Genomic DNA, 26282 nt, shown 5'->3' with positions numbered 1-26282 from the left:
TATTAAAGGAACTAGAATATATAAAGAGGAAGAGTTTGGGATTGGGGATAAAGATTACAAGCAAATGAAGTCATTTAATAAAAATTCATTGAGCACCACCAGGCATTCTGGCTCACACCTGTAATCCCATCACTTTGGGAGGCTGAGGCAGGTGGATCACCTGAAGTCAGGAGTTCGAAACCAGCCTGGCCAACATGGTGAAACCCCATCTCTACTAAAAATACAAAAATTAGCTGGGCGCAATGGCGGGCACCTATAATCCCAGCTACTTGGGAGGCTGAGGCAGGAGAATCGCTTGAACCTGGGGGGCGGAGGTTGCAGTGAGCCAAGATTGGGCCACTGCATTTCAGCCTGGGTGACAGGGCGAGACTCTGTCTCAAAAAAAAAAAAAAAAAAAAAAAAAAAAAAAAAGGCCAGGCGCGGTGGCTCAAGCCTGTAATCCCAGCACTTTGGGAGGCCGAGACGGGCGGATCACGAGGTCAGGAGATCGAGACCATCCTGGTGAACACGGTGAAACCCCGTCTCTACTAAAAAAAAAAAAAAAAAAAAAAAAAAAAACTAGCCGGGCGACGTGGTGGGCGCCTGTAGTCCCAGCTACTCGGGAGGCTGAGGCAGGAGAATGGCGTGAACCCGGGAGGCGGAGCTTGCAGTGAGCTGAGATCCGGCCAGTGCACTCCAGCCTGGGCGGCAGAGCGAGACTCCGTCTCAAAAAAAAAAAAAAAAAAAAAAAAAAAAGCCAAGCGCAGTGGCTCATGCCCATAATCCCAGCACTTTGGGAGGCCGAGGCCAGCGAATCACGAGGTCAGGAGTTTGAGACCAGCTTGACCAACATGGTGAAAACCCGTCTCTAGTAAAACTTAAAAAAAGTTAGCTGGGTGTGGCCGGACGCGTTGGCTCACGCCTGTAATCCCAGCACTTTGGGAGACTGAGGTGGGCGGATCACTGGGTCATGGGATCACAGATCATGGGTTAGGAGATCGAGACCATCCTGGCTAACACGATGAAACCCCACCTCTACTACAAATACAAAAATTAGCCGGGCGTGGTGGCGGGCACCTGTAGTCCCAGTTATTCGGGAGGGTGAGGCAGGAGAATGGCGTGAACCTGGGAGGTGGAGCTTGCAGTGAGCCGAGATTGCACCACTGCCCTCCAGCCTGGGCGACAGAGTGAGACTCTGTCTCAAAAAAAAAAAAAAAAAAAAAAAAAAAAAAAAAAAAAAAAAAAAAAATCATTGAACACCACCTTATATGCCTGGTATAAAACTGAATGAGACAAAGCTTCTGCCCTTGCTGAATTTCTGTTTTTTGGGGAGAGGGACAATAAACCAAGACATATATAACGTTAGTTGGTAACAAGTGTAATGAAGACAAAAGAGACTGCTTTTAGAGGAAGTGGTCATGGAAAACCTCTCTAAAGAGGTGACATTTGAGCACATCTCTGACTAAGACATCAGGATATATGGGGTAAATGTTCTAACTACTCAGTTTATTGAAGAGCAAATGTGAAGATGCTGAAGCAGCAGTTGGTATGCTGGAGAAACCACCACCAGGAGGTCGCTATGAGTGGGGTTCAGTGAGGAAGGGATCACACGGTAGGAGATAAAAATCATCTTTAGTCATTTAGTTTGAGGAAACTGTTACATCCAAACATATATTCATATGCCCAGCAGGCAGGTGGAAATATGAATTCAGAGCTCAGGACCAAACGTGGTACTATAAAGAAATGGGAGGCCGGGAGCAGTGTCTCATGCCTGTAATCCCATCACTTTGGGAGGCCAAGGCGGGCGGATCACTTGAGGTCGGGAGTTCTAGATCAGCCTGACCAACATGAAGAAACCTCATCTCTACTAAAAATACAAAATTAGCTGGGTATGGTGGTGCATGCCTGTAATCCCAGCTTACTCAGGAGGCTGAGACAGGAGAATCGCTTGAACCTGGGAGGCGAAGTTTGCAGTGAGCTGAGATCAGGTCATTGCACATTGCACTCCAGTCTGGGCGGCAAGAGTGAAACTTCACTAAAAAAAAAGAAGAAAGAAAGAAAGAAAGAAGGAAGGAAGGAAGGAAGGAAGGAAGGAAGGAAGGAAGGAAGGAAGGAAGGAAGGAAGGAAGGAAGGAAGGAAGAAAGAAAGAAAGAAAGAAAGAAAGAAAGAAAGAAAGAAAGAAAGAAAGAAAGAAAGAAAGAAAGAAAGAAAGAAAGAAAGAGAAAGAAAGAAAGAGGGAATAGGCAGGGCATGGTGGCTCACACCTGTAATCTCAGCACTTTGGAAGGTCAAGGAGGGTGGGTTGCTTGAGCCCAGGAGTTTGAAACCACCCCGGAGAACATGGTAAAACCCCATCTCTACAAAAAAAAATTGTTTTGAAAAATTAGCCAGGCATGGTGGTACACGCCTGTAGTCCCAACTACTTGGAGGGTGAGGTGAGAGGATTGCTTGAGCCTGGGAGGCAGAGGTTGCAGTGGGCAGAGATCATGCTATTGCACTCCAGCCTGGGTGACAGGACCCTGTATTAAAAATAAATACATACAAGGAAAAAAAAAAAAAAGAAATGGGAATAGCTAGTGTCTGCACGGAGATGATAATACTAGTGAAACGATGCAAGTGAATGAGATGGCCGTGGCAAAATGTGAGAACAGTTGTCAGGGATGAAGTCCTGGGAACACCAACAGATAATGACAGGCAGAGGAGAGGACCTACAAAGACGTATTACAGGGTCTAGAGAAGAACCAGGAGAGGAGAGTCACAAGCCAAGGTCATGGCACATTTCAAGATGTTCAAATGCAGCAGAGATATCTCATGAGATACAGTACCTGAAACTCATGAAAACTGTTAAGTACAAGGTGTTGTTATCATTATTAATGATATATTAGAGAGCACCTCTAATGGATTTTTTTTTTTTTTTTTTAGATGGAGTCTCTCTCAGTCACCCAGGCTGGAGTGCAGTGGTGCGATCTTGGCTCACTGCAAGCTCCACTTCCCAGGTTCTCACCATTCTCCTGCCTCAGCCTCCTGAGTAGCTGGGACTACAGGCACCTGCCACCATGCCCAGCTAATGTTTTGTAATTTTAGTAGAGACGGGGTTTCACTGTGTTAGCCAGGATGGTCTCGATCTCCTGACCTCGTGATCCACCCGCCTTGGCCTCCCAAAGTGCTGGGATTACAGGTGTGAGCCACCACGCCCAGCCTCTAATGGATATTTTAACTTTAGGGTAGTGAGAATTTAGTTATATCCACAATCTACTCATAACCAATTCTTATTGTTTGGTTGAATTTTCAAAATATATGCAAGTTATACTGAATGCTATAATTACTCCATGATACTACACTGATGTTGGGAACAGGACTCACAATCCCTGCAGAATCTGATTTGTGGAACTGTATATTCAACTTGTATATCTGAATACAGGTTCAACTTGTATATCTGAATATGGGTAATAATACTTAGATTTCTACTGGATTTTAGTTAAAACCTCATAGTAACACCTCCACCAAAGATTTGAAGCATGTAGCTCTTCTGTCTATAGGGAAGCCTGATAATAATGAGAACTCAATGGAGTTACGTACAACAGTCTCCTAGAATTCAATTGATGGAATTAGGCTGCAGCTGTTGCTGTTGCCTCTTTCTCCCTTCCCCTTTCCCCCACCCTTCTTCTGAAACAGGGACTCACTCTGTCACCCAGGCTGCAGTGGTACGATCAAGGCTCATTGTAGCCTTGAACTCCTGGGCTCAAGTGATCCTCCCACCTCAGCCTCTCAAAGTGCTGGGATTACAGGCATGAGTCACCAGGGCCAGTCACCTGCAGCCTTTTTAAAGGCTCAGGCCTATAATCCCAATACTTTGGGAGGCCAAGGCATGAGGATCACTTGAGCCCAGGAGGTAAAGGCTGCAGTGAGCCACGATGGTGCCACTGCACTCCAATCTGGGCAACAGACTAGGGTGAGACCCTATCTTAAAAGAAAAAGGCTGCAGAGTTTACTCTCAGTGGGTGGGTGCACCAAAGTCCTGGTGAGGAGTTGCTAGTGTTGTGGAATGAGAGAATGTTGTGACTGAGTGTTCAGCACTCTTAAACTGGATTTAACAATCCTAAGAGGACTTATTTTTATTTGTTTATTTATTTATTTTTGAGACAGAGTTTCGCTCTGTCGCCCAGGCTGGAGGGAAGTGGTGCAATTTCAGCTCACTGCAACCTCCACCTCCCAGGTTCAAGCGATTCTCCTGCCTCAGCCTCCAGAGTAGGTGGGATTACAGGCAGGCACCACCACACCCAGCTAATTTTTGCATTTTTAGTAGACACAGGGTCTCACTATGTTGGCCAGCTGGTCTCTAACTCCTGGCCTCAAGTGATCCATCTGCCTAGGCCTCCCAAAGTGTTGGGATTACAGGAGTGAGCTGCTGTGCCTTACCAAGACATGTTCTTTTCTAACAAGTCTACCCAAAGGGGTGTTGCTTTCCCAAGTTGAGACCTTGTGAGGCTACAATTTTATTCTTGCATTGTTCATTTCTCAGAACAAGTTTAAATTGTGCTATAATGCCAGTTTGCAAACCATACAAGGTAAATATTCTCACTATCTTATATCACAGTTGGCTTTGGTCCCTAACTAGTGTTTTCTAACTTATTAATCAGATTGACCAGACGATTTTTTTTTTTTTTTTTGAGACAGGGCCAATTGCAGTGGTGCAAACATGGCTCACTGAAGCCTTGACCTCCCCAGGCTAGGTGGTCCTCCTACCTCAGCCTCCTAGGTAGCTGGAGCTACAGGTATGTGCCACCATGCCCAGCTAATTTTTTGTAGTTTTTGTAGAGACGGGGTTTCACTAGGTTGCCCAGGCTGGTCTCAAACTCCTGCACTCAAGTGATCCGCCTGCCTCAGCCTCCCAAAGTGCTGGGATTATAGACGTGAATCACCACTCCTGGCCACCTATATGATTACTTGACTGGTACCTTCAAGAGAAGAATCTGCCAACACTGAGACAATAATTGAAAAGTTGCTTGGTAAAGTAGCTTTGGAGTTACGCAGACGACATGTGTTTGATTCTCGGTTCAGGAGTGCAGTGTGCCTTTCAGCGAATGTTTTAACCTCTGTAAGCCTATTTCCTCACTAAAATGGGATAATATTACTGAGGTTGCAGGTTCCATATAAGGATCAGTAATAGCATATGTGGAACACTCGACACACAGTAGAGCTCAAAAATGGTAGCAATAGTGCCACTAAAATGGAAATACACTTTCTTTTCATTTTAAGACGGCTTTGATACATTTGAGAACTAGAAGGGCATTCCACAGACCAACTCAAGGATAATCTTCAAAAGAAAAAATGTTATAAAAATGGTGATAAAGCCGGGCATGGTGGCTCAAGCCTGTAATCCCAGCACTTTGGGATGCCAAAGAGGGCAGATCACCTGAGGTCAGGAGTTCAAGACCAGCCTGGCCAACATGGTGAAACCCCGTCTGTACAAAAATACAAAAATTAACCGGGCATGATGGCGGATGCCTGTAAACTCAGCTACTCAGGAGGCTGAGGCAGGAGAATAGCTTGAACCTGGGAGATGGAGGTTGTAGTGAGCCTAGATTGTGCCACTACCCTCAATCTGGGTGACAGAGCAAGACTCCGTCTAAAAAAAAAAAAAATTATTAAAAAAAATGATGATAAAGCAGGCACTGCAATAAGATCTTGAGGTAAGCTAACTATAAGCCATTGCAAGTCATCCACATGACATTTTATTTTTGTAAAAGAAGCATCATCTTAGGAGATATAAATGAAAGACAAACAGCTTAAGTGCTGGTCAATCTTAGTTGGAACTCCACCATTTTGCAAAGTGTTTTAAAATAATAAAAATGATTCTAGTTTTTTTTCTTTTTTTCTTTCTTTCTTTCTTTCTTTCTTTCTTTCTTTCTTTCTTTCTTTCTTTCTTTCTTTCTTTCTTTCTTTCCTTCCTTCCTTCCTTCTTTCTTTCTTTCTTCTTTTTGGTAGAGTCTTGCTCTGTCACCTAAGCTGGGGTGCAGTGACACAATCTCTGCTCACTGCAATCTCCACCTCCCAGGTTCAAGTGATTCTCGTGCCTCAGTCTCCCAAGTGTCTGGGACTACAGATGTGAGCCACCACGCCCAGCTAATTTTTTGTAAAGATGAGGTTTTACTATGCTGGCTAAGCTGGTCTCAAACTCCTGACCTCAGGTGATCCACCTGACTCAGCCTCCCAAAGTGCTGGGATTACAGGTGTGAGCCAAAATTCGTAATTTTTGTGGAAACGGAGTTTCACCATGTTGTCCAGGCTGGTCTTAAACTCCTAAGCTCAGGACATCCGCCCACCTCGGCCTCCTAAAGTGCTGGGATTACAGGCCTAAGCCACCATGCCTGGCCCCTATAATTGTTATAAGAAGCAAAAGTATATTCATTGATATACCAGCTCAGACGACAGGTTTGGTCTGTAACAGGGAAGAGATGCAGAAGAGCCTGACTGCACTATGTTACCTAATTTCAGAAACTATGGGTATAGCTGGAGCTTCCCTTAGCAACCTTTTTTATTTTTTATTTTATTTTTTTTTTTTGAGACGGAGTCTCATTCTGTCGCCCAGGCTGGAGTGCAGTGACGCGATCTCGGCTCACTGCAACCTCTACCTCCCTGCCTCAAGCAATTCCCCTGCCTCAGCCTCCGGAGTAGCTGGGATTACAAGCGCAGGCCACCGCACTCAGTTCATTTTTTTTTTTTTCGTATTTTTAGTAAAGATGGAGTTTCACCATGTTGGCCAGACTGGCCTTGAACTCCTGACCTTAGGCAATCTGCCTGCCTCGGCCTCCCAAAGTGCCGGGATTACCGTCATGAGCCACCGCGCCCAGCCCCCATACTTTTTTAAATGTTTATACTTGTCCTACTTCTCACCTAAGATGGAGGACAGGGATTGTGTTTTATTCGTTTTATATTCCCTAGATTATTTATTTATTTATTTATTTATTTATTTATTTATTTATTTATTAATTATTGTTTTCTAGACAGAGTCTGGCTCTGTCGCCCAGGCTGGAGTGCAGTGGCCGGATCTCAGCTCACTGCAAGCTCCGCCTCCCGGGTTTACGCCATTCTCCTGCCTCAGCCTCGGAGTAGCTGGGACTACAGGCGCCCGCCACCCTTGCCCAGCTAGTTTTTTTTTTTTGGTATTTTTTTTTAGTAGAGACGGGGTTTCACCGTGTTAGCCAGGACGGTCTCGATTATTTATTTATTTATTTATTTATTTATTTATTATTTTTTAAAGATAGGATCTCATTCTGTTGCCCAGGCTGGAGTGCAGTGGTGCATTCACTTGCTCACTGCAACCTCCACCTCCCAGGCTCAAGTGATCCTCCTACCTCAGCCTCCTGGGTAGCTGGTACTACAGGTATGTGCCACCACAGCCGGCTAATTTTTGCAACTTTTGTTGAGACGGGGTTTCAGCATGTTGCCTGGGTTGGTCTTGAACACCTGAACACAAACGATCCTCCAGCCTGAGCATCCCAAAGTGGTGGGATTACAGGCATAAGCCACTGCGCCTGGCTTTTTTTCTTTCTTTCTTTCTTTTTTTTTTTTTTGACACCGAGTCTTGCTCTGTAGCCAGGCTGGAATGCAGTGGCGTGATCTTGGCTCACTGCAACCTCCGCCTCCTGGGTTCAAGAGATTCTACTACCTCAGCCTCCTGAATAGCTGGGACTACAGATGTGAGCCACCACACCCAGCTAATTTTTGTATTTTTAGTAGACATGGGGTTTCACCATATTGGCCAGGATTATCTAGCTCTCTTGATCCACGTGATCCACCTGCCTCGGTCTCTCAAAGTGCTGGAATTACAGGCATGAGCCACCGCGCCCGGCTTTCCCTACTCTTAACTCCAATATTTTATTTTTTCTTTCTTTCTTTTTTCTTTTTTTTTGAGACGGAGTCTCGCTCTGTCGCCCAGGCTGGAGTGCAGTGGCCGGATCTCAGCTCACTGCAAGCTCCGCCTCCCGGGTTTACGCCATTCTCCCGCCTCAGCCTCCTGAGTAGCTGGGACTACAGGCGCCCGCCGCCACGCCCGGCTAGTTTTTTGTATTTTTTTAGTAGAGACGAGGTTTCACAGTGTTAGCCAGGATGGTCTCGATCTCCCGACCTCGTGATCCGCCCGTCTCGGCCTCCCAAAGTGCTGGGATTACAGGCTTGAGCCACAGCGCCCGGCCTCTTTTTTTTTTTTTTTTTGAGAAGGAGTTTTCACTCTTGTTGCCCAGGCTGGAGTGCAATGGTGTGATCATGGCTCACCACAACCTCTGCCTCCCAGGTTCAAGTGATTCTCCTGCCTCAGCCTCCCGAGTAGCTGGGATTACAGGCATGTGCCACCATGCCCAGCTAATTTTTGTATTTTTAGTAGAGACCCGGTTTCTCCATGTTGGTCAGGCTGGTCTTGAACTCCCGACCTCAGGTGATCTGCCTGCCTTGGCCTCCCAAAGTGTTGGGACCACAGGCGTGAGCCACACTGCTGGCCAACTCCATGATTTTTATATAGAGGCATGCAATACATACTTGTAGAGTGTTGAATTCATGAATATCTGTATCTATACAGTAATTTTCTTTCCAAGTACAAAAATCAAGATATATGGTCTGAAATGTGGAGTGTACCTTTGATGACTACATAGCAGAACATTTGAAATATTATCCCAGAAAATACTGGGTGATAGAATCATTTTAAATTACACATTTAGGCCAGGCGCGGTGGCTCACACCTGTAATGCCAACACTTTGGGAGGCCGAGGTGGGCGGATCGCTTGAGGTCAGGAGTTTGAGACCAGCCTGGACAACATGGTGAAACCCCGTCTCTACTAAAAATACAAAAATTAGCCAGATGTCAGGGCAGGCACCTGTAATTCCAGCTACTTGGGAGGCTGAGGCAGGAGAATCACTTGAACCTGGGAGGTGGAAGTTGCATTGAGCTGAAATTGCACCACTGCACTCCAGTATGGGCCACAGAGTGAGACTGTGTCTCAAGAAAAAAAAAAAAAATTACATATCTGGCTCATGGTTTCTCATCAATGGACTTAAAGGAGTCTCTGAATGGAAGTAAGGAGTACTTTAACTTGGATGGGGGAAAAAAATAACATCTTTGTTTTCTCTAACATCTAACTGAAATTTAGCATTTTCCCCCATTATGAATGTAGATAACATATCACAGTAGAATTAGTAATACCTTTCCCTTTGTCACTAATAGAAATCATTTTCATATCACTTTATTACTGTCATGGATTTCTTGAAATATCACTCTACAATTTCTGTAGTTATTAGACCTGCTCTAAGATCTTAATAGTTATTGTGTTAATAAAGAAAAAGTTCCTGCCTGGGTAACAAGGTGAAACCCGTCTCTGCAAAAAAAAAAAAAAAAAAAAAAAAAAAAGGCAACAATTAGTCCAGAGCAGTGGCCAGTGCTTGCAGTTCCTACAAGCCACTAGGGAAGCTGAGGTCAGAGGATCGCTTGAGCCCTGGAGGCAGAGGTTGCCATGAGCCCAGATTGCACCATTGCACTCCAGCCTGGGTGATAAAGTGAGCCCATCTTTAAAAAACAAACAAACAAAAAAATTAAAAAGTAAAAGCTGGGCCCGGCGCGGTGGCTCACGCCTGTAATCCCAGCACTTCTCCGAGGCAGACGGCTCACGAGGTCAGGAGATCGAGACCATCCTGCCTAATACGGTGAAACCCTGTCTCTATTAAAATTACAAAAAATTAGCCGGGCGTGGTTGCGGGCGCCTGTAGTCCCAGCTAGTTGGGAGGCTGAGGTAGGAGAATAGCGTGAATCCGGGAGGCGGAGCTTGCAGTGAGCCGAGATTGTGCCACCGCACTCCAGCCTGGGGGACACAGTGAGACTCCGTCTCAAATAAATGAATAAATAAATAAAAATAAAAGTAAAAGATTACTATATCATGAACGTGTTTTAAAAGTATATTTCCTAATTGTATTTCAATATAAATGGTTTCTTTTGTATTGCTATGTATTTTATGCATTTAAAAACTGAGAAGATATTCAAAGCTTTTACCAGACTTCCAAATGGCACAAAATAGGTTAAGAATTATGGCGCTAGAGGCAGATTTATGTGAAGCTAGTAAAATTTAAGCTTCAGGCTGGGTGCCTGTAAATCTCAGCATTTTGGGAGGCCGAAGCAGAAGAATCACTCGAGGCCAGTTCAAGACAGGCCTGGGCAACATAGCTAGATTCCCTCCGCACTTCCTGTGTCTCTATTAAAAAAAAAAAAAAAAAAAAAGTTAAGCTTCGGGGTCCTCCCTCACTTTTACAATGCCCTTCCAAGACTCTGTTCCTAAATTTGTATTAGTCATTTAATATGATTTTTCTTAAAGACTCCCAACATTTCTTTCTTTTTTTCCTTCTTTCTTTTCTTTTCCTTTCCTTTCCTTTTTCCTCCCTCTCTCCCTCCCTCCCTCTTTCTTTCTACAAGGAGTTTCGCTCTTGTCGCCCAGGCTGGAGTGCAATGGCGCACTCCACCTGCAACCTCCACCTCCCGGGTTCAAGCGATTCTCCTGCCTCAGCCTCCCAAGTACTTGGAATTACACGCACCCGCCACCACGCTTGTCTAATTTTTGTAGTTTTAGTAGAGACGGGGTTTCACCATGTTGGCCAGGCTGCTCTCGAACCCCTGGGCTGAAGTGATCGTCCACCTCGGCCTCCCAAAGTGCTGGAATTACAGGCTTGAGCCACCGCGCCCAGCCTAAGACTCCTGGCATTTCTGTAAGTCTCACACCCCATAACACAAAACTTGGATCTACCCAGAGATTTAACTTGGTGGGCATTGCAGTCTGGGGTTGGGAAAAAAAAGGGCTGGCACCACAGAAGTGAGTTCGCAAGGTTTCTGTGAGACGGGACAGGTTTGGACTACGGACAGGGAACAAATCAGTAGGAATAGCAGGTGAGAAATAGGTTTAGGACTAGCAAGAATTAGTGTCCTTTGGGAATTACCCCTTTCCCCTGCATGGCTCTTTTGGCTTCAGAGATGGATATATCTGCTTTATTTTATGAATATCAAGTAGCTCCAAACCCTGTGGGAAAAAGGTTCCTGCTCTATCACTTGTGTTATACATTGCTCTTGAGTCATTTTAACGATTTCCCTGTCTGCCACCAACGATGTGTGGACGGCAGCCAGGGAGGGAAAGAGGCATTTCTCCGATCGTTCCAAGGGAAGATTATCTAGACAAAATCCTCAGCAAAATGACGAGCCAAATCATTCTTAAATTGTGTGCTCACTAGAGGCAAAAAGATGACCGAAAGAGGCCCGAACGCGTGGCTATGGGCGTGTCTGGGGCGAACGCCGGCCGTGGGGCTGCGAGGGAGGACTCGGGGGCTTAAGCGCGGCCGGTGCGGGACGCGAGCGCCATGGCGGAGCGGGGCCAGCGCTGACTGTAGGGGGCGGGGCTCCGGATGCGGCCACGCGGCGCGAGGCCTAGATTTTCGGCCTCGCATCGGCGGCAGACGAAGAAGGAGGAGCCTCGTCCACCCAGGACCCGGTGCCCCCAAGCCTCGCCGCCACCAAGGGCTTCCACCACAGACCCCTTTGTGTGCCTGCCCCCGCCTCGGAGGCGCCCCAGCCAGCGGCGCTGAGCACCCTCATTGGTTCAACCGACAACTTCATCGATTGGCTCTCGAGTCGTCCGGCGTGGTCCGTTTTGCCTCGATACTATTGGTCATCTGAGCTGCCTGTCAAGCCGCCTCGCCGAGCGATTGCCCCGCAGCTCGGAGTCCCTGGAAGCAGTTCCGGGAAACCCCGCGTGCTGCCGGGATCGCGTCTCTGTCCACGAGGGGGGGGAGGGGGTGGCGCGCGCGCCATTTCTAGTCGTTTTCAAAGCGCCTCGCGCTGATTCTCACGGGCCCGGCCGCCGGCCCCCGCTCTGCCCTGGTGAGTCTCACGCCGGCCCGTGGGGGGAGGGGCCGGGAGCCCCGATCCGACCCAACTCAGCCCGGGCTCCGCGCCTGGTCCCGTTTCGTTTGCGCTCCGAAGCCCCGGGGTGGGGGTGGGGACGGGCTGGGGGCGGCTTTGGTCTAGTCCGGCCGCGCGGCTGTGGGCCTAGCCCGGCCGAGACGCCTCTCTCCCTCGCTCTTCCTCCCCCCGCCCCTCCAGCCCGCGGTCCGGCCCGCGGGGCCCTCTCCGCGCGGCCTGCCGGGGCGGACCGTGCTTTTCCCGCCTCCGCCCGCTGCTCCATGCGGCCGGACCCCGCGAAGGGCCTGAGGCACCCGCGGCCCTGCCGCTTCTCCCCGCCAGAGCCGCTTCGCTCCCGCCGCGGCCGGCCTAGCCCGAGTGGGATGTGCTGATGATCCGGACGGGCCTGAGGGGATGGGGGTGGGGGGCGGAAGGCGGGGTGCAAATCCCAGGGTTATCTGAGCCGGGAGAAAAGTTTTGTGTGAGCAGAAACCAAAAGGCCGATTTGTGTGGGAAGCCTCCCTCCCCTCCCACATTCTGCATGCCGCGGGCTGAGATTTGAAGGAAAAAATGACTACTAGAGGCCGTGGAACTTAGGCTCCAAGCGGCGCCTGAAATGGATAATTCTGAGACTGTCAGAGGCGCACCAAATTGGAAAGGCGATCCTTTTTCTTATACGGTAGTAACCGTATTGCCAAAATTTTTTAAAAGCCCAGGGCTTCTTGGAAGGTTCAGTCCTTTCACACTACCTGTTTGAGATTTTTGCAGTCCTCAAGTGGCTGAATTGATGTCTCATGAGTCAGTCGTAGGATGAGAGCTCGACACTGCTAAGCCATGAGATAACCGTTAGTCTCATTTCGTTGGTTCTTTTAAAGCCCGTCTCTTAATATGAAGAATTTGCACAGAGAGGTTCAGAAAAAGTCAGGGAGGCGTTAGTGCTGACATCCCGAATTTCCCAGCAGCCCTTTGAAATCTTTAAATGTCTCCTTTTTTTGCAAAAATGTTTAGATCAAATGACTCCCGTCACATTAGTATATTTGCTGCATCCAGAAATATGGTTTGGCTGTGTGGCATTGTGTTGAATTGACATGCGTTTCAAATGGTCTCATATGACATAAAAAGTCTTTTTAAAATGAGCACTTTGTATTTGGCTTGAAGAGAGAGGGCTTTTCTTGATCCAAAAGTTTTATTTTCTGGAATCTAATTATTTTACTTTTTTTGTTAAAATTTACAAACTTTTTTTGAAAAATTTAACCAATTTCAATATCAACTTGTAGAGCCTTTGCAATGATATGGTAGGCATAAATATTTCTGTCTTGTGCTTAATACACAACTTGTCTTTTTGCTTTACACATACTTAAAAACCCCACATTAACAGATGTTCATTGAACTTTTCTGTTAAAAATTTGCCTCTTTTCTGTGACTAATAGTATTCCTAGGTGCAATGCTGTAAGGGTCTTGTGATACTGAGAACTTTTGAGTTCTGATGATCTTAAGGTAGTATGTGGGGATGGGGGAGCATGGGAAAACAGAACTATATGTTCGCAAGGAGATTTTGGGTTTAGGATGCATCTTTATAGAAATAGGTTGTGTTAATCAGTAAACGTATTCATCTCACACAATACAGTTTCTTGATCAAAGGTGTGACAGTTTCGAATGTTTCCGTTTTTGCTAGTTCATCAGAATTTGAAGCTTGCCTTGAGAAACATCCACCCAGAATTTAACCACAGTCTGCGTCTATTAAGGGCTATCGAGTCTTAATAGTGTTTTGTAATTGTGAGGAGTCATGTTATCTCATTTCCAGAGTAACCCTTTGCATTTTCCTTTCTTCTTCCTACTCTATACTATTACCTCCTTCCCCTCTTGGTCTTCCTCCCTCTTTCATCAACTTCAACTAAATATCAGTGGACTTTGAAATGAAAAGAAGTTGTTTTAAGCCAGAAGACTGCACCTGGTGCATTTGCACAATGTTCGATAAGCTGTCTGGAAGTGTGGTTATCTTATGTGTCTTAGTACTTTGTAGGAGACTTGTATTTTCTTTATAGATGACTAGGTGTCTCGAGTTTCATCAAGAAAAGTAGGCTTTTTCTTGAGATCTACCTTTATGTCTTTTATTTAGTATGTGTTGCAATGTCTTGTTCTGCTGCCTATTATCTTCATCACATTATAATTTCACCACAGACAAATGCACTTTAATTCCCTGTCTTTTGAGGCAGTATACAGACTGGCCTTGTATGGTTTATTATTTACTCTCTCTCTTCAGGGAATCAGTCCATTTCAGCATTACCTACAAGCTGAATGTACAAAATTATTTTTGGTAGGTTAATCTGAGAAATCTGGCTGAAGTTTAGCCTAATTAGGTAACTTTGAAATATTTGGAAGAAGTTGTCTATTCTTCAGTATGTTTTTACATCTTTATTTTAGTTATAACGAAAATTTCAACATGTACTTTTTTTTTTTTTTAAGAAGCAACCTGAACTATAGCTCACTTAGTGTTTTACGTGGACTTAAAACAATTGTTTCGCTTTTAAACTTGGTCATTTTTTCTTTTAAATCTGTGAATGGGAATAGCGAATTAATCTTAGAACAAAAATTAATGTCAAGTTGGTTTTTTTTTTTTTTGTTTTCATTTTGTGTTAAGTTAGGTGGAGAAAACCCAAACCACCACCATGTTGAACAGGGCACTTATTTCACACCGATACTGTATTTGAAGCAGAGCCAGGAAAATTTGAAAGTCCTTAAATCTTGATTAAGTGGTCTGTGGGTGTTCATTCTGTTTTTAAACCAAAACTTTTTAAAACTGTGTAAGACCTGAGAGCTCAGGGGCTTTTAGGATTTTGTAGTGATTTTGATCTTTTTACCAGGACACAACAGCTGCTTTTGTTAATCAGCAGTTCTACCTTCAGTAAATTAAAGCCTTTATTTTACCCGGTGTACATGAAGTTCCTTAAAGATCTAATGCTTCCATGTACATTTTCTATGGTTTCACAGGATTATTATTGCCAATTTAGGTCAGATACATCACAGGAGGAATAAATTATTATTTTGATAGAGGTTTTTAGCAGCATGTATACAAATTAGTTTAGATAAATCATGCATTGTCCTACAAACTAGTTATTTCTGGCTTAATGTAATATAGCTCCTGAATTTTTTCCAGCAGCATAATAAAATGGCTAATCAGGTGAATGGTAATGCGGTACAGTTAAAAGAAGAGGAAGAACCAATGGATACTTCCAGTGTAACTCACACAGAACACTACAAGACACTGATAGAGGCAGGCCTCCCACAGAAGGTGGCAGAAAGACTTGATGAAATATTTCAGACAGGTATAATATGCATTTCTTGTTTCTGACTGGTTATGAAAGCGAGGGCAAACCACTTTGAATTTTACAGATTTTTAAGGTTAAATAATACTTATTGTTTCTGATCTGTAGAGCTGAATGTTTGTTACTTTCCCTTCATTGAAGGCATACTGGGTTTGACTTTGATACTCCTTATTTCATTATTTTGAAGCCTTCTTAGTGTTGAATATGCAGTCTTAGTTGTTTCAGAACAGCACATCAGTTTGTCTTAGATTTACCACCCATTAAAATGTATGTTTCTGCATACCAAATTTTACATTTTTTTCTTAATCGAAATCAGTCATCATTTTGCTTTTACTTTTTCTACTTTCAGCTTCTTAAAGTGATTGTTAAATCAGCTTAGGTCTGATTAGGTGGCATAATAAGATGATAGTTAGACTGTATCGTCTGAAACCATAATAAATGTCAGACTCCTTGAGAGTTTGTGGCTTGTCTAGTTTCTAATAGAAATCCACATCTCTCCATAATTTGAAAGTGTTTGGTTTGTAACAGCTGCTTTTTTTTTTTTTTTTTTAATCCAGAAGTGCCATGGTTAAGTGCTTAAGCAAATTTGAACATCTTAATATGGTTGGTTGTAAGTGGTTTGAAGTTTTAAAGAGGGAGAGAAATATTTACCCTTAGGGAGTGTTGTTCATAAATAAATGTGTCCTCCTCCTTTGGGGACATAGATGGAAACTTTCTTCCTCTGTGTTGTGTGTGCCTATTCAGATTCTGAGAGATAATTGAATTGTCTCACTCACAAATGTGTCTTAAGTACAGTAGTAACAAATAGCTGGTTTTTTTTTTTTTTGTCCTTAAAAAATTTTTAAATCTGGGAAGCTTAGTATAATTTTAGACATTAAAATGACTTATAAAAATGACTCCTGGGTCATGGTCTTATTTGAAAATCAGTCCTCAGGAACTTTCTGTGACATTCTGCCATAGAGAATTGGCAGTGATCTGCTTAGAGATGCTCTCTTGTAGAGTGTTTTGTTATCGGTAAGAGGCTGATGGTTTGGTCGTAGGCTTGGTTTGACAAAATGGATTGATGGGTGTCCTGAGTTGTGGCTTTGGGTGGTGGTATGGAATATTCAAGTAAGGCAACTCCAGTTATTTACACATGCTCATTTTGAGCTTTTGAAACAAATCATGGCAACTTTTTAAAAAAGTAACTTTGGAAGTGGCATTACATTTATTTAAAATTTACTATATGGAATAAAGTTCTTTTTGGCTTTATCAAAATGGAGTCACTTTTCATGTTCATATGAACTTGGGGGTTTTAATCTACAAAATACTTCCATTTTTACATTGGATCAATTCTGAAATACATTCCATGTATATAAATATGACATAAACTTAACAGACTTAAGAAATTATCTTTTAAACTTAGTAGATGTTCTGTGTGCAGTTGAATATACTACATATATGAAATGCAGTATATGTATTTTCTGTCGAGTTTACTTGTAAGTCCATAAAGTCTTTATTGCCATTTGAAAAAGATTGTCATTCTTGACAGTCAGTGTGAATGCCACAGCATCTTTTAAATCTCAGCTTATCACTTCAGAAAAACAAAGAATGCCTTAAAGTATGACTTTCAGAATTGATTAATCAAACTGCACTTGCATTTGTAGAAGTTTAAAATTATGCCTTTCCGCATTCTGACTGCAGCAAAGTGGATGCTCAGATAAACAAATGCTTTTCGGTTTATCTTTGGTGTTCAGGAGAGAAAGTCTTTTGACACTTTTTGGAGAGTGGAAAGAATTACTTAGTAAAATTTGTTTTCACATTTTCCTCCACCTCTTATGTGGTTAGCATCAGCTGTAACCGTCTGTAATCTGAAGGTTTATCCTTGGAAAATACAGTGTATTCTTATCACTCTAATATAAACCAAAATTTGTTATATTAATGCATAATCTGTAATACAGTATGTACGTCAGATTTAACCTTCAAGACTTGTACCTTTGGGGGAGTGGGAAATGGATATTAGGATTTGGGGGAGGGGGCGCGGTTTATGGATATGGAGATTGAAATTCATGTTTTTGGTTGTTGACATTTTGTCTTTATTTTCATATTTGTACTGGACCTTTCTGTGTAATATTTGGATAGCTGTGTATATGCATATAGTTAAATGAAAATATAGTTTGTTAGTGATCATATTGAATATACCAATTCTTGATTAAACATCAGTAGAGCTTAGATTACCCCTTTTGTTGCAATAACGTTACCCCTTTTCAATTTAATTTTTAGGATTGGTAGCTTATGTCGATCTTGATGAAAGAGCAATTGATGCTCTCAGAGAATTTAATGAAGAAGGAGCTCTGTCTGTACTACAGCAGTTCAAGGAAAGTGACTTATCACATGTTCAGGTAAGGTCATTACTCAGAAATGTCTTTGAACAGTTAGTGATCTGAGATTATTTTACTATTACTTTTTTTTCCTGTGGAGAAGTGGTGTTTTTTGTTTGTGACTACCTCTTCTTTTAAAAAATTAGTTTAAAGGAAAGAAAGATCTACTTGTGGCAGAGTTTCAGAAGCACAAGTATAAAGCAAAAGTTTCCTCCCACCCCCTTGTGCAGTGAGTTATTTTAAAAACTTAAAATTAAAGCCAAGTTTTGATGATTGTTACTATAGGTTTTTACATGTTACTCAGCTTTTTAACATTTGGGGGTTATTTGATCCTGTTTTGTTACCTTGGAGGAGAATGTAGGTGGGAGGAATAGTTTCAGACATCTGGCAAAGACAGTCTAGATGCAGTCACATAACAAATGGAAGACTATGTTTTCCCAGGGTAGAAGGTAAGCTCCCTGAGGTCTATACTGCCTTACTGCTGTCTGCTCCAGTCTCTGGCACATAGTAACCACTCAGCAAATACTTGTTGAATGAATCAGTGAATATTCTGTTAAAATCCTGGTTTTCTGAAATTTATATTTAATTATGTATCTGATCCTTCAAAGATTTTTGGTGATTCTTTTTATTGAATTACTTGTCTGTTCTAGAACAAAAGTGCATTTTTATGTGGAGTTATGAAGACCTACAGGCAGAGAGAGAAACAGGGGAGCAAGGTGCAAGAGTCCACAAAGGGACCTGATGAAGCAAAGATCAAGGTAAAACTTGACTTGGGTAGTTGTAATGAAATTGCATTTAATGATGAGGTCAAATGCTTCTTTCCATGTTTCCTAGAAAGTTTCACTTTTTTTTTTTTTTTTTTTTTTGAGACGGAGTCTCACTCTGTCACCGGGGCTGGAGTGCAGTGGCTGGATCTCAGCTCACTGCAAGCTCCGCCTCCCGGGTTCACGCCATTCTCCTGCCTCAGCCTCCCGAGTAGCTGGGACTACAGGCGCCCGCCACCTCGCCCGGCTAGTTTTTTGTATTTTTTAGTAGAGACGGGGTTTCACAGTGTTAGCCAGGATGGTCTCGATCTCCTGACCTCGTGATCCGCCCGTCTCGGCCTCCCAAAGTGCTGGGATTACAGGCTTGAGCCACCGCGCCCGACCTGTTTTTTTTTTTTTTGAGACGGAGTCTTGCTGTGTTGCCCAGGCTGGAGTGCAGTAGCACAGTCTTGGCTCACTGCAAGCTCTACCTCCCGGGTTCACACCATTCTCCTGCCTCAGCCTCCCGAGTAGCTGGGATTACAGGCATGCACCACCACACCTGGCTAATTTTTTGTATTTTTAGGAGAGACAGGGTTTCACCATGTTGGCCAGATTGGTCTCTATCTCCTGACTTTGTGATTCACCCACCTCGGCCTTTCAAAGTGCTGGGATTACAGATGTGAGCCACCACTCCCAGCTGAAAGGTTCACTTTTTAAAACTGGTGTTTAGAAGTGAAATAATTTAGAGGAATTATATAAGAAGGTTAATTTTGGGGGTCAGCACTCAATTGCATGTTTAATGAAGAGCCCTAATTCATACTTTTCCTCATTCCCTGTTTTGTGGTGATGAATGACATATATTTATTGATGCTTCTGCTGGTAGTTTCTTGGATTGATCCAGTAATGTCTCTTGGTTCAGTTATTTTCCAGCCACTTTGTTTCTTTTCTCTTGATAAAAAGGTGTTGTTACAACTGCTTTCCTCCTCTTAAATTTTCAGTTACCTCAGTTTCTTTATTTGTAAAATGGGAATAGTAATAGTGACTACCTCACAGAGTTATTATAAGGAGTAAATGAATTAACATAAAGCACTTAGAATAATGCCTGGAATGTAGCAAGAACTATGTAACAGTGAACTGTTATTATTATTACCATTTTATTACTTAGATAAACAGCTTTGAAAGGTATATATACAGCTTTTAATGAAAGACCAGTGAACCTCGTTAGTTAAATGGATGTTCGTGTCTTGCTATAGTGATATACTTTTTTTTTTTGAGACAGAGTCTTGCTCTGTGGCCCAGGCTGGAGTGCAGTAGCACCATTTCAGCTCACTTCAACCTCCGTCTCCTAGGTTCAAGCGATTTTCCTGCCTCAGCCTTCTGAGTAGCTGGGACTACAGGTGTGCGCCACCACACCCAGCTGATTTTTTTTTTTATTTTTTGGTAGAGTCGGGGTTTCACTGTGTTAGCCAGGCTGGTCTCGAACTCCTGACCTTGGGGGATCTGCCCATCTCACTCTCCCAAAGTGCTGGGATTACAGGTGTGAGCCACCGTGCCTGGCCTGTGATACACTTTTTGATTAGAAATAGTTATTTGGTGTTGAAGTTATTTCTATTATTATTACATTGTAATATGTAATGAAATAATCATACAACTCACCATAGTGTAGAATTAGTGGGATCCCTGAGCTTGTTTTCCTGCAACTAGATGGTCCCATCTGGGCATACTGGGAGGTAGTGACAGATCTTCAGGCATTAGATTCTCATAAGGAGCATGCAACCTAGATCCCTTGTATGCGCAGTTCACAATAGGGTTCACGCTCCTATGAGAATCTGATGTGGTTGCTGATCTGACAGGAGGCGGAGCTCACAGCTCAGGCAGTAATGCCAGCGATAGGGAGGATGAGGAGCGGCTGTAAATACAGATGAAGCTTTGTTCTCACTTGTCCACTACTCACTTCCTGCTATTCAGCCTGGTTGCTAACAGGCCACGGACCAGTATGGGTCTGTGGCCCAGGGGTGGGGGAACCCCTGTTTTACATTACATTTATGGCTCTGTTTCAGTCAAAGGTAGAAGAATGGAAGGCCGAAGGTATGCATCCCTGTGGAATCCTAGTGTTCACCGAACTTGATGATATCTAAAGTCTCTTGCCGTTCTGACAACGTGTGATTTTAAAAACCTGGCCGGGCACAGTGGCTCACGCCTGTAATCCCAGCACTTTGGGAGGCTGAGGTGGGCGAATCACAAAGTCAGGAGATCGAGACCATCCTGACTAACATGGTGAAACCCCGTCTCTACTAAAAATGCAAAAAATTAACCAGGTGTGGTGGCCCATGCCTGTAATCCCAGCTACTTGGGAGACTGAGGCAGGAGAATGGCACGAACCCGGGAGGCGGAGCTTGCAGTGAACCGAGATCACGCCACTGCACTCCGGCCTGGGCGACAGAACAAGACTCTGTCTCAAAAAAACAAACAAACAAAAAAAAGGTATACTAGAAAGACAATGGGGGCTGGGCACAGTGGCTCATGCCTGTAATCCTAGCACTTTGGGAGGCCAAGACAGGTGGATCACTTGAGGCCAGGAGTTCCTGACCAGCCTGGCCAACATGTTGAAACCCCATCTCTACTAAAAATACAAAAACTAGCTGGGCGTGGTGGTACATGCCTGTAATCCCAGCTATTTGGGAGGCTGAGACAGGAGAATCGGTTAGACCTGGGAGGCAGAGGCTGCAGTGAGCCGAGACGATGCCACTGCACTCCAGCCTGGGCAACAGAGTGAGACTCCATCTCAAAAAAAAAAAAAAAAGAAAAAGAAAAGACAGACAGTAGGAAGAAATGGATGTGAGAGTAATAGTAAATGAGAGAAGCTGCATGGAGGTAAGACTTAATGCTTAATTATTTTTTTAAGGATAGAGAACATTTTATTTGAAAAGACTCACCAGTAGAAACGTGTGGGGAACCAGTGTGAATTTTGACTTTGTTTTACCTAACCATAAAAATATATCTCCTAGGAAGTTAGAGTACTTTTTGGAAAAGATTAATATACTGATGCTTGTGTGTTAGATTTAGTATTCAAGTATAAAGAGATGTATAATTATCTCTAGGCCTTGCTTGAGAGAACTGGTTATACTCTGGATGTAACCACAGGACAGAGGAAGTATGGTGGTCCTCCACCAGACAGTGTGTACTCTGGCGTGCAACCTGGAATTGGAACAGAGGTAAGTGTTCTTTAGCTGTTTACCAAGATCTTTCCAGTTTGGAAAGTGTTTTGTCTACTATGCAGGTACTGTACAGATGGGGAAAATTCTTGATCCCTTTCAAAGTTTAGCTGTTGTTATTTTTTAGATATCCATGTGTATTTTGCTGCCATCATGAGGATGGATAATCTTGTGACTGGTAGATACCCAAATGCTTTATATAGGAATATAATACAGAGTTCTTGGAGCAGGTTGCTAAAACCATGCTACTAGCAACACACCATTTTAGATACTTGGAGTAAAGTTATTTGGAAGACACAATTGCTTTATTCTGTTTTTTTTTCCCCATCCCTGAGATGGAGTTTCGCTGCTGTTGCCCAGGCTGGAGTGCAGTGATGCAGTCTCGGCTCACTGCAACCTCCGCCTCCTGGGTTCAAGTGATTCTCCTGCCTCAGTCTCCCAAGTAGCTGGGATTACAGGTGCCCGCCACCACACCTGGCTAATTTTGTATTTTTAGTAGAAACGGAGTTTCACCATTTTGGTCAGGCTGATCTTGAACTCCTGACCTGAAATTATCCACCTTCCTTGGCCTCCCAAAGTGCTGGGATTACAGGCGTGAGCCTCCACACCCGGCTGCTTTATTTTGGTTTTTGCTTTTTGGGGATTGTTTTTGTTTCTGTAGAGACTAGGTCTCACTATGTTGCCCAGGCCGGTCCTGAACTGCTGGACACAGGCAGTCCTCCCGCCTTGACTTCCCAAAGTGCTGGGATTACAGGCATGAGCCACAGTCCCAACCAGGTTTTTTTGTTTGTTTGTTTTTTGTTTTTTTGAGACGGAATTTTTGCTCTTGTTGCCCAGGCTGGAGTGCAATGGTGCAATCTCAGCTCACTGCAACCTCCACCTCCCAGGTTCAAGCGATTCTCCTGCGTCAACCTCCCAAGTAGCTGGGATTACGGGCATGCACCACCACACCTGGCTAATTTTTTGTATTTACTAAAGACAGGATTTCATGATGTTGGTCAGGTTGGTCTTGAACTCATGACCTCAGGTGATCCACCTGCCTCGACCTCCCAAAGTGCTGGGATTAGAGGCATGAGCCACCGCGCCCGGCCAAGGTTTTTTTTTTTTTTTTAATGTCAATAATTTAGAACTGTGCTTGTCCTCTCCCTTGCCTCACCTATCGCTCAGAAGGGACATAGTATTTACATAGAGATATTATTGATGGGTGTGGTTTGCACAAGGGAAGAATGTGGAATCAGATAAAAGATTGAGTATGTTGTCCATACTTGAACAAAGAAGCAACTCTTCCTCCATCTGTGTCTTCATAAAGGTTTTTCCATTTGTCTTATTGCTAGCCTGTTCTAATCCCTCCTTCCCTCCCTCCCTTCCTCCCTCCCTCCCTCCCTCCTTCCCTCCTTCCCTCCATTCCTCCCTCCCTCCCTCCCTTCCTTTTCCTTTTCCTCTTTTTCTTTTTCTTTCTTTTTTTTTCTTTCAAGTCGGAGTTTCACTCTTGTTGCCCAGGCTGCAGTGCAATGGTGCGATCTCAGCTCACTGCAACCTCTGCCTCCCAGGTTCAAGCGATTCTCCTGCCTTAACCTCCCGAGTAGCTGGGACTACAGGCGCCCGCCACCATGCGCCCGCCACCATGCCCGGCTAATTTTTCTATTTTTAGTAGAGACGGGGTTGCGCCAAGTTGGCCAGGCTAGTCACGAACTCCTGCTAATCCTTCAAATGAAGAAAACTATGTGCTGAAAAGTAACCTGTTATACGAGTGACCTTTTTTTTTTTAGAAACAGTCTGTCACCCAGGCTGGAGTGCAGTGGTATGACCATAGTACACTGCAGTCTCAAACTCCTCCTGACTCAAGCAGCCTTCCTGCCTCAGCCTCCCCAGTGGCTGTGACTACAGACTCATGCCACCAAGCCCAGCTATTTTGTGTTTTGCTCTTGTTGCCCAGGCTGGAGTGTAATGGTGCAATCTCAGCTCACTGCAACCTCTGCCTTCCGGGTTCAAGCGATTCTCCTACCTCAGCCTCAGTAGCTGGGATTACAGGCATCCGCCACCACACCTGGCTGATTTTGTATTTTTAGTATTTTTAGTAGAGGAGATGTTTTTCCATATTGGTCAGGCTGGTCTCGAACTCCTGACATCAGGTGATCCTCTTGCCTCGGCCTCCCAAAGTGAAGCCCAGCTATTTTATTTTTTTAATTTTTTGTAGAGACGGAGTCTCCCTATGTTGCCCAGCTGGTCTCCAACTCATGGGCTCAATTGATCTTCCCACCTTGGTCTCCCGAAGTGTTGGCATTACAGGCGTGAGTCACCATGCCTGGCGTAATAAACTTGGAGATAACCAATTTGAAACAAATAGTTGATATGTTAATTGTAAAACACATATATATTCTCTCAGACTGCATTGTTCCTTTAGGAGAAAGATGCATTCTTCTGTATGTTAAATGTTATATACAACAGATATGATTCCAGCAAAATCCCTATATGAGATCACTAGCCTAAAACCACTCCTGTCAAGCAATTACTTTCAGCAAAATCCTAGTGTAAAGTTTCAGATTTCTCTCATAAAGTTAGATTTCATGAGATTGTGCAAGTATTTGTTGATAGTTTTGAAAATTCAAGAAAAATAGGTTTTTAATGTGTTGCTAGTAGATGTAATCAATTGGTTTTAATTATTGTGATTTTTGATGTGAGGTTTGGTTTTTGTTCTTTCATATTTTGTTTCAGTCATCATTAAACCTTTTTAGGTCTTGATTGAGGAGGTTGAAGTTAAGGTCAGTGCCTGAGTCTGTGCAGTATTAAAATTATGAGAGGGTTATGATATCTCATTTTTGGATAAAATCTGTAAATTAACCCATTAGATGAGCATTCATTAACAGACATTGGTGCTAAGTGTTGTTCTGAGATGAGAAATATACAAGGATGATAGGTAGTAATTTTGAAATTATATATATATATATTTTTTTTTTTTTTTTTTTTTTGAGATGGAGTCTCACTCTGTCGCCCAGACTGGAGTGCAGTGGCCGGATCTCAGCTCACTGCAAGCTCCTCTTCCCGGGTTTACGCCATTCTCCCGCCTCAGCCTTCCGAGTAGCTGGGACTACAGGCACTCGCCACCTCGCCCGGCTAGTTTTTTTGTATTTTTTAGTAGAGACGGGGTTTCACCACGTTGGCCAGTCTGGTCTCAGACTCTTGATCTCATGATCCACCCGCCTCAGCCTCCCAAAGTGCTGAGATTACAGAGGTGAGCCACCTCGCCTGGCCAAGTTCTGTTTTTATTTGTTTCCATTAATATAAGCAGGATTCATGGAGGTCATGACTGTATATAATAAATTCTTATCTGTTTGCAGAGTATACCACTGATGTTTTGCAGAGTAATGAAAAGAAATGGTAGATTGAGATCTCATTCTTTGGCTTATTCATGGTGCTGAAGAACCCCAGTGTATTTAACAGAGACCTAAAGTATATGATTTTGTGGCAGCTGAATTTTATTATGTGTGAGAAACTAATACATTTGCAAGACAGCAAATGTAAGTAGGAGCTAGATAATGTAAGAATCCTAATTGATAACCAAAAGACTCTGTTGACTGGGTGTGGTGGCTCATGCTTGTAATCCTAGCATTTCAGGAAGCTTGAGGCAGGAGAATCATTTGAACTCAGGTGTTTGAGACCAACCTGGCTAACATAGGGAGACCCTGTCTCTATAAAAAATAAAAAATTAGCCGGGCCTGGCGGCATGCGCACAACTGTGGCCTCAGCTACTTGGGAGGCTGAGGTGAAAAGATCAGTCAAGACTACAGTGAGCTGTTATTGCGCCGCTGTACTCCAGCCTGGGTGACAGAGCAAGTACCTTGTCTCAAAAAAAGAAAAGACTGTTGAATGACTTGGTTACTTCCTTTATTACTGTTGAAGTACTTGATAAATTGTAGACAGCTAAAACTTTTTCTGGGTCTTCGTGGCTGATGAGTGAAGAAAGAAGTGTTATTATGGTATTCACTAGATTCTGTTAGTTCTGAAAAGGGAGGAGGGTTACCTGAAGATGACTGCATGCTTACTCTGAAAGGGCTCACATGGATCCAGAATGACTCAGGACTAAAAAGTTAATAAAAGGAAAGTATTCCTATTTCATTTTAGTTAATTAAAAATTGAGCTTAAAAACTTTAAAAGGAACAGTGCTGAATTAGTTTTTGAAAACTTTAGCCTTTTAAATTCTTTTTAGGTCCTAAGTTAAATTGATCTTGAAATAAAGATATTCCTGTTTCGTAGATAAACTAGTGTTTTTGATTCGTGGTCTGTTTCTTCACAAACTCACATGACTATAGTATTGGGGACTTTATTGGCCACAGATTTGTTGATGTTTCTTCTCTATTTATTTATTTATAAAAAGAAGGTCTCACTCTTGCCCAGGCTGGAGTACAGTGGCACAGTCGTAGCTCACTGCAACCTCAAACTCCTGGGCTTAGGGGAACCTCGTGCCTAAGCTTCCCAAGTAACTGGGACTACAGGTACATGGCACCACACTGAGCCAATTTTTAAAATTTTTTATAGAGGCAGGGTCTTGCTTTGTTGCTCAGGCTGGTCTCAAACTCCTGGGCTCAAGCAGTCCCTCCCGCCTTGGCCTCTTTGAGCGTTGAGTTTACAAGTGTGAGTCACCATGCCCAGCCCACATGAGGACGTTGAGACTCATTGCTTAAGAAACTTGGCCAGGTGCGGTGACTCATGCCTGTAATCCCAAAAC

General features: G+C 43.6%; 1 protein-coding gene across 10 annotated transcripts in view; it reads left to right on the top strand.

Annotated features, from left to right (window-relative positions):
• The first annotated feature begins 11737 nt into the window (after positions 1 to 11737).
• Positions 11738 to 26282, top strand: part of HNRNPR (heterogeneous nuclear ribonucleoprotein R) — a 34765-nt gene continuing 20220 nt past the window's right edge. For 4 of the 10 annotated variants that reach the window (XM_030941986.1, XM_030941985.1, XM_010355774.2 and 1 more), the window contains exons 1-5: positions 11738 to 11888; positions 15067 to 15235; positions 17498 to 17616; positions 18246 to 18353; positions 21443 to 21556. In XM_030941986.1, coding sequence (XP_030797846.1) covers positions 15079 to 15235; positions 17498 to 17616; positions 18246 to 18353; positions 21443 to 21556 — 498 coding nt within the window. In that variant the 5' untranslated portion in view covers positions 11738 to 11888; positions 15067 to 15078. The remainder of the gene's footprint in view (positions 11889 to 15066; positions 15236 to 17497; positions 17617 to 18245; positions 18354 to 21442; positions 21557 to 26282) is intronic. The other 6 variants (XM_030941984.1, XM_010355773.2, XM_030941987.1 and 3 more) reach the window with 3 other exon arrangements.

The sequence above is a fragment of the Rhinopithecus roxellana genome, chromosome 12 (assembly GCF_007565055.1).
Source record: "Rhinopithecus roxellana isolate Shanxi Qingling chromosome 12, ASM756505v1, whole genome shotgun sequence".
Taxonomy (NCBI): domain Eukaryota; kingdom Metazoa; phylum Chordata; class Mammalia; order Primates; family Cercopithecidae; genus Rhinopithecus; species Rhinopithecus roxellana.
Note: the sequence above shows the minus strand (reverse complement) of the source record. Positions and strands in the feature narration are given on the sequence as shown.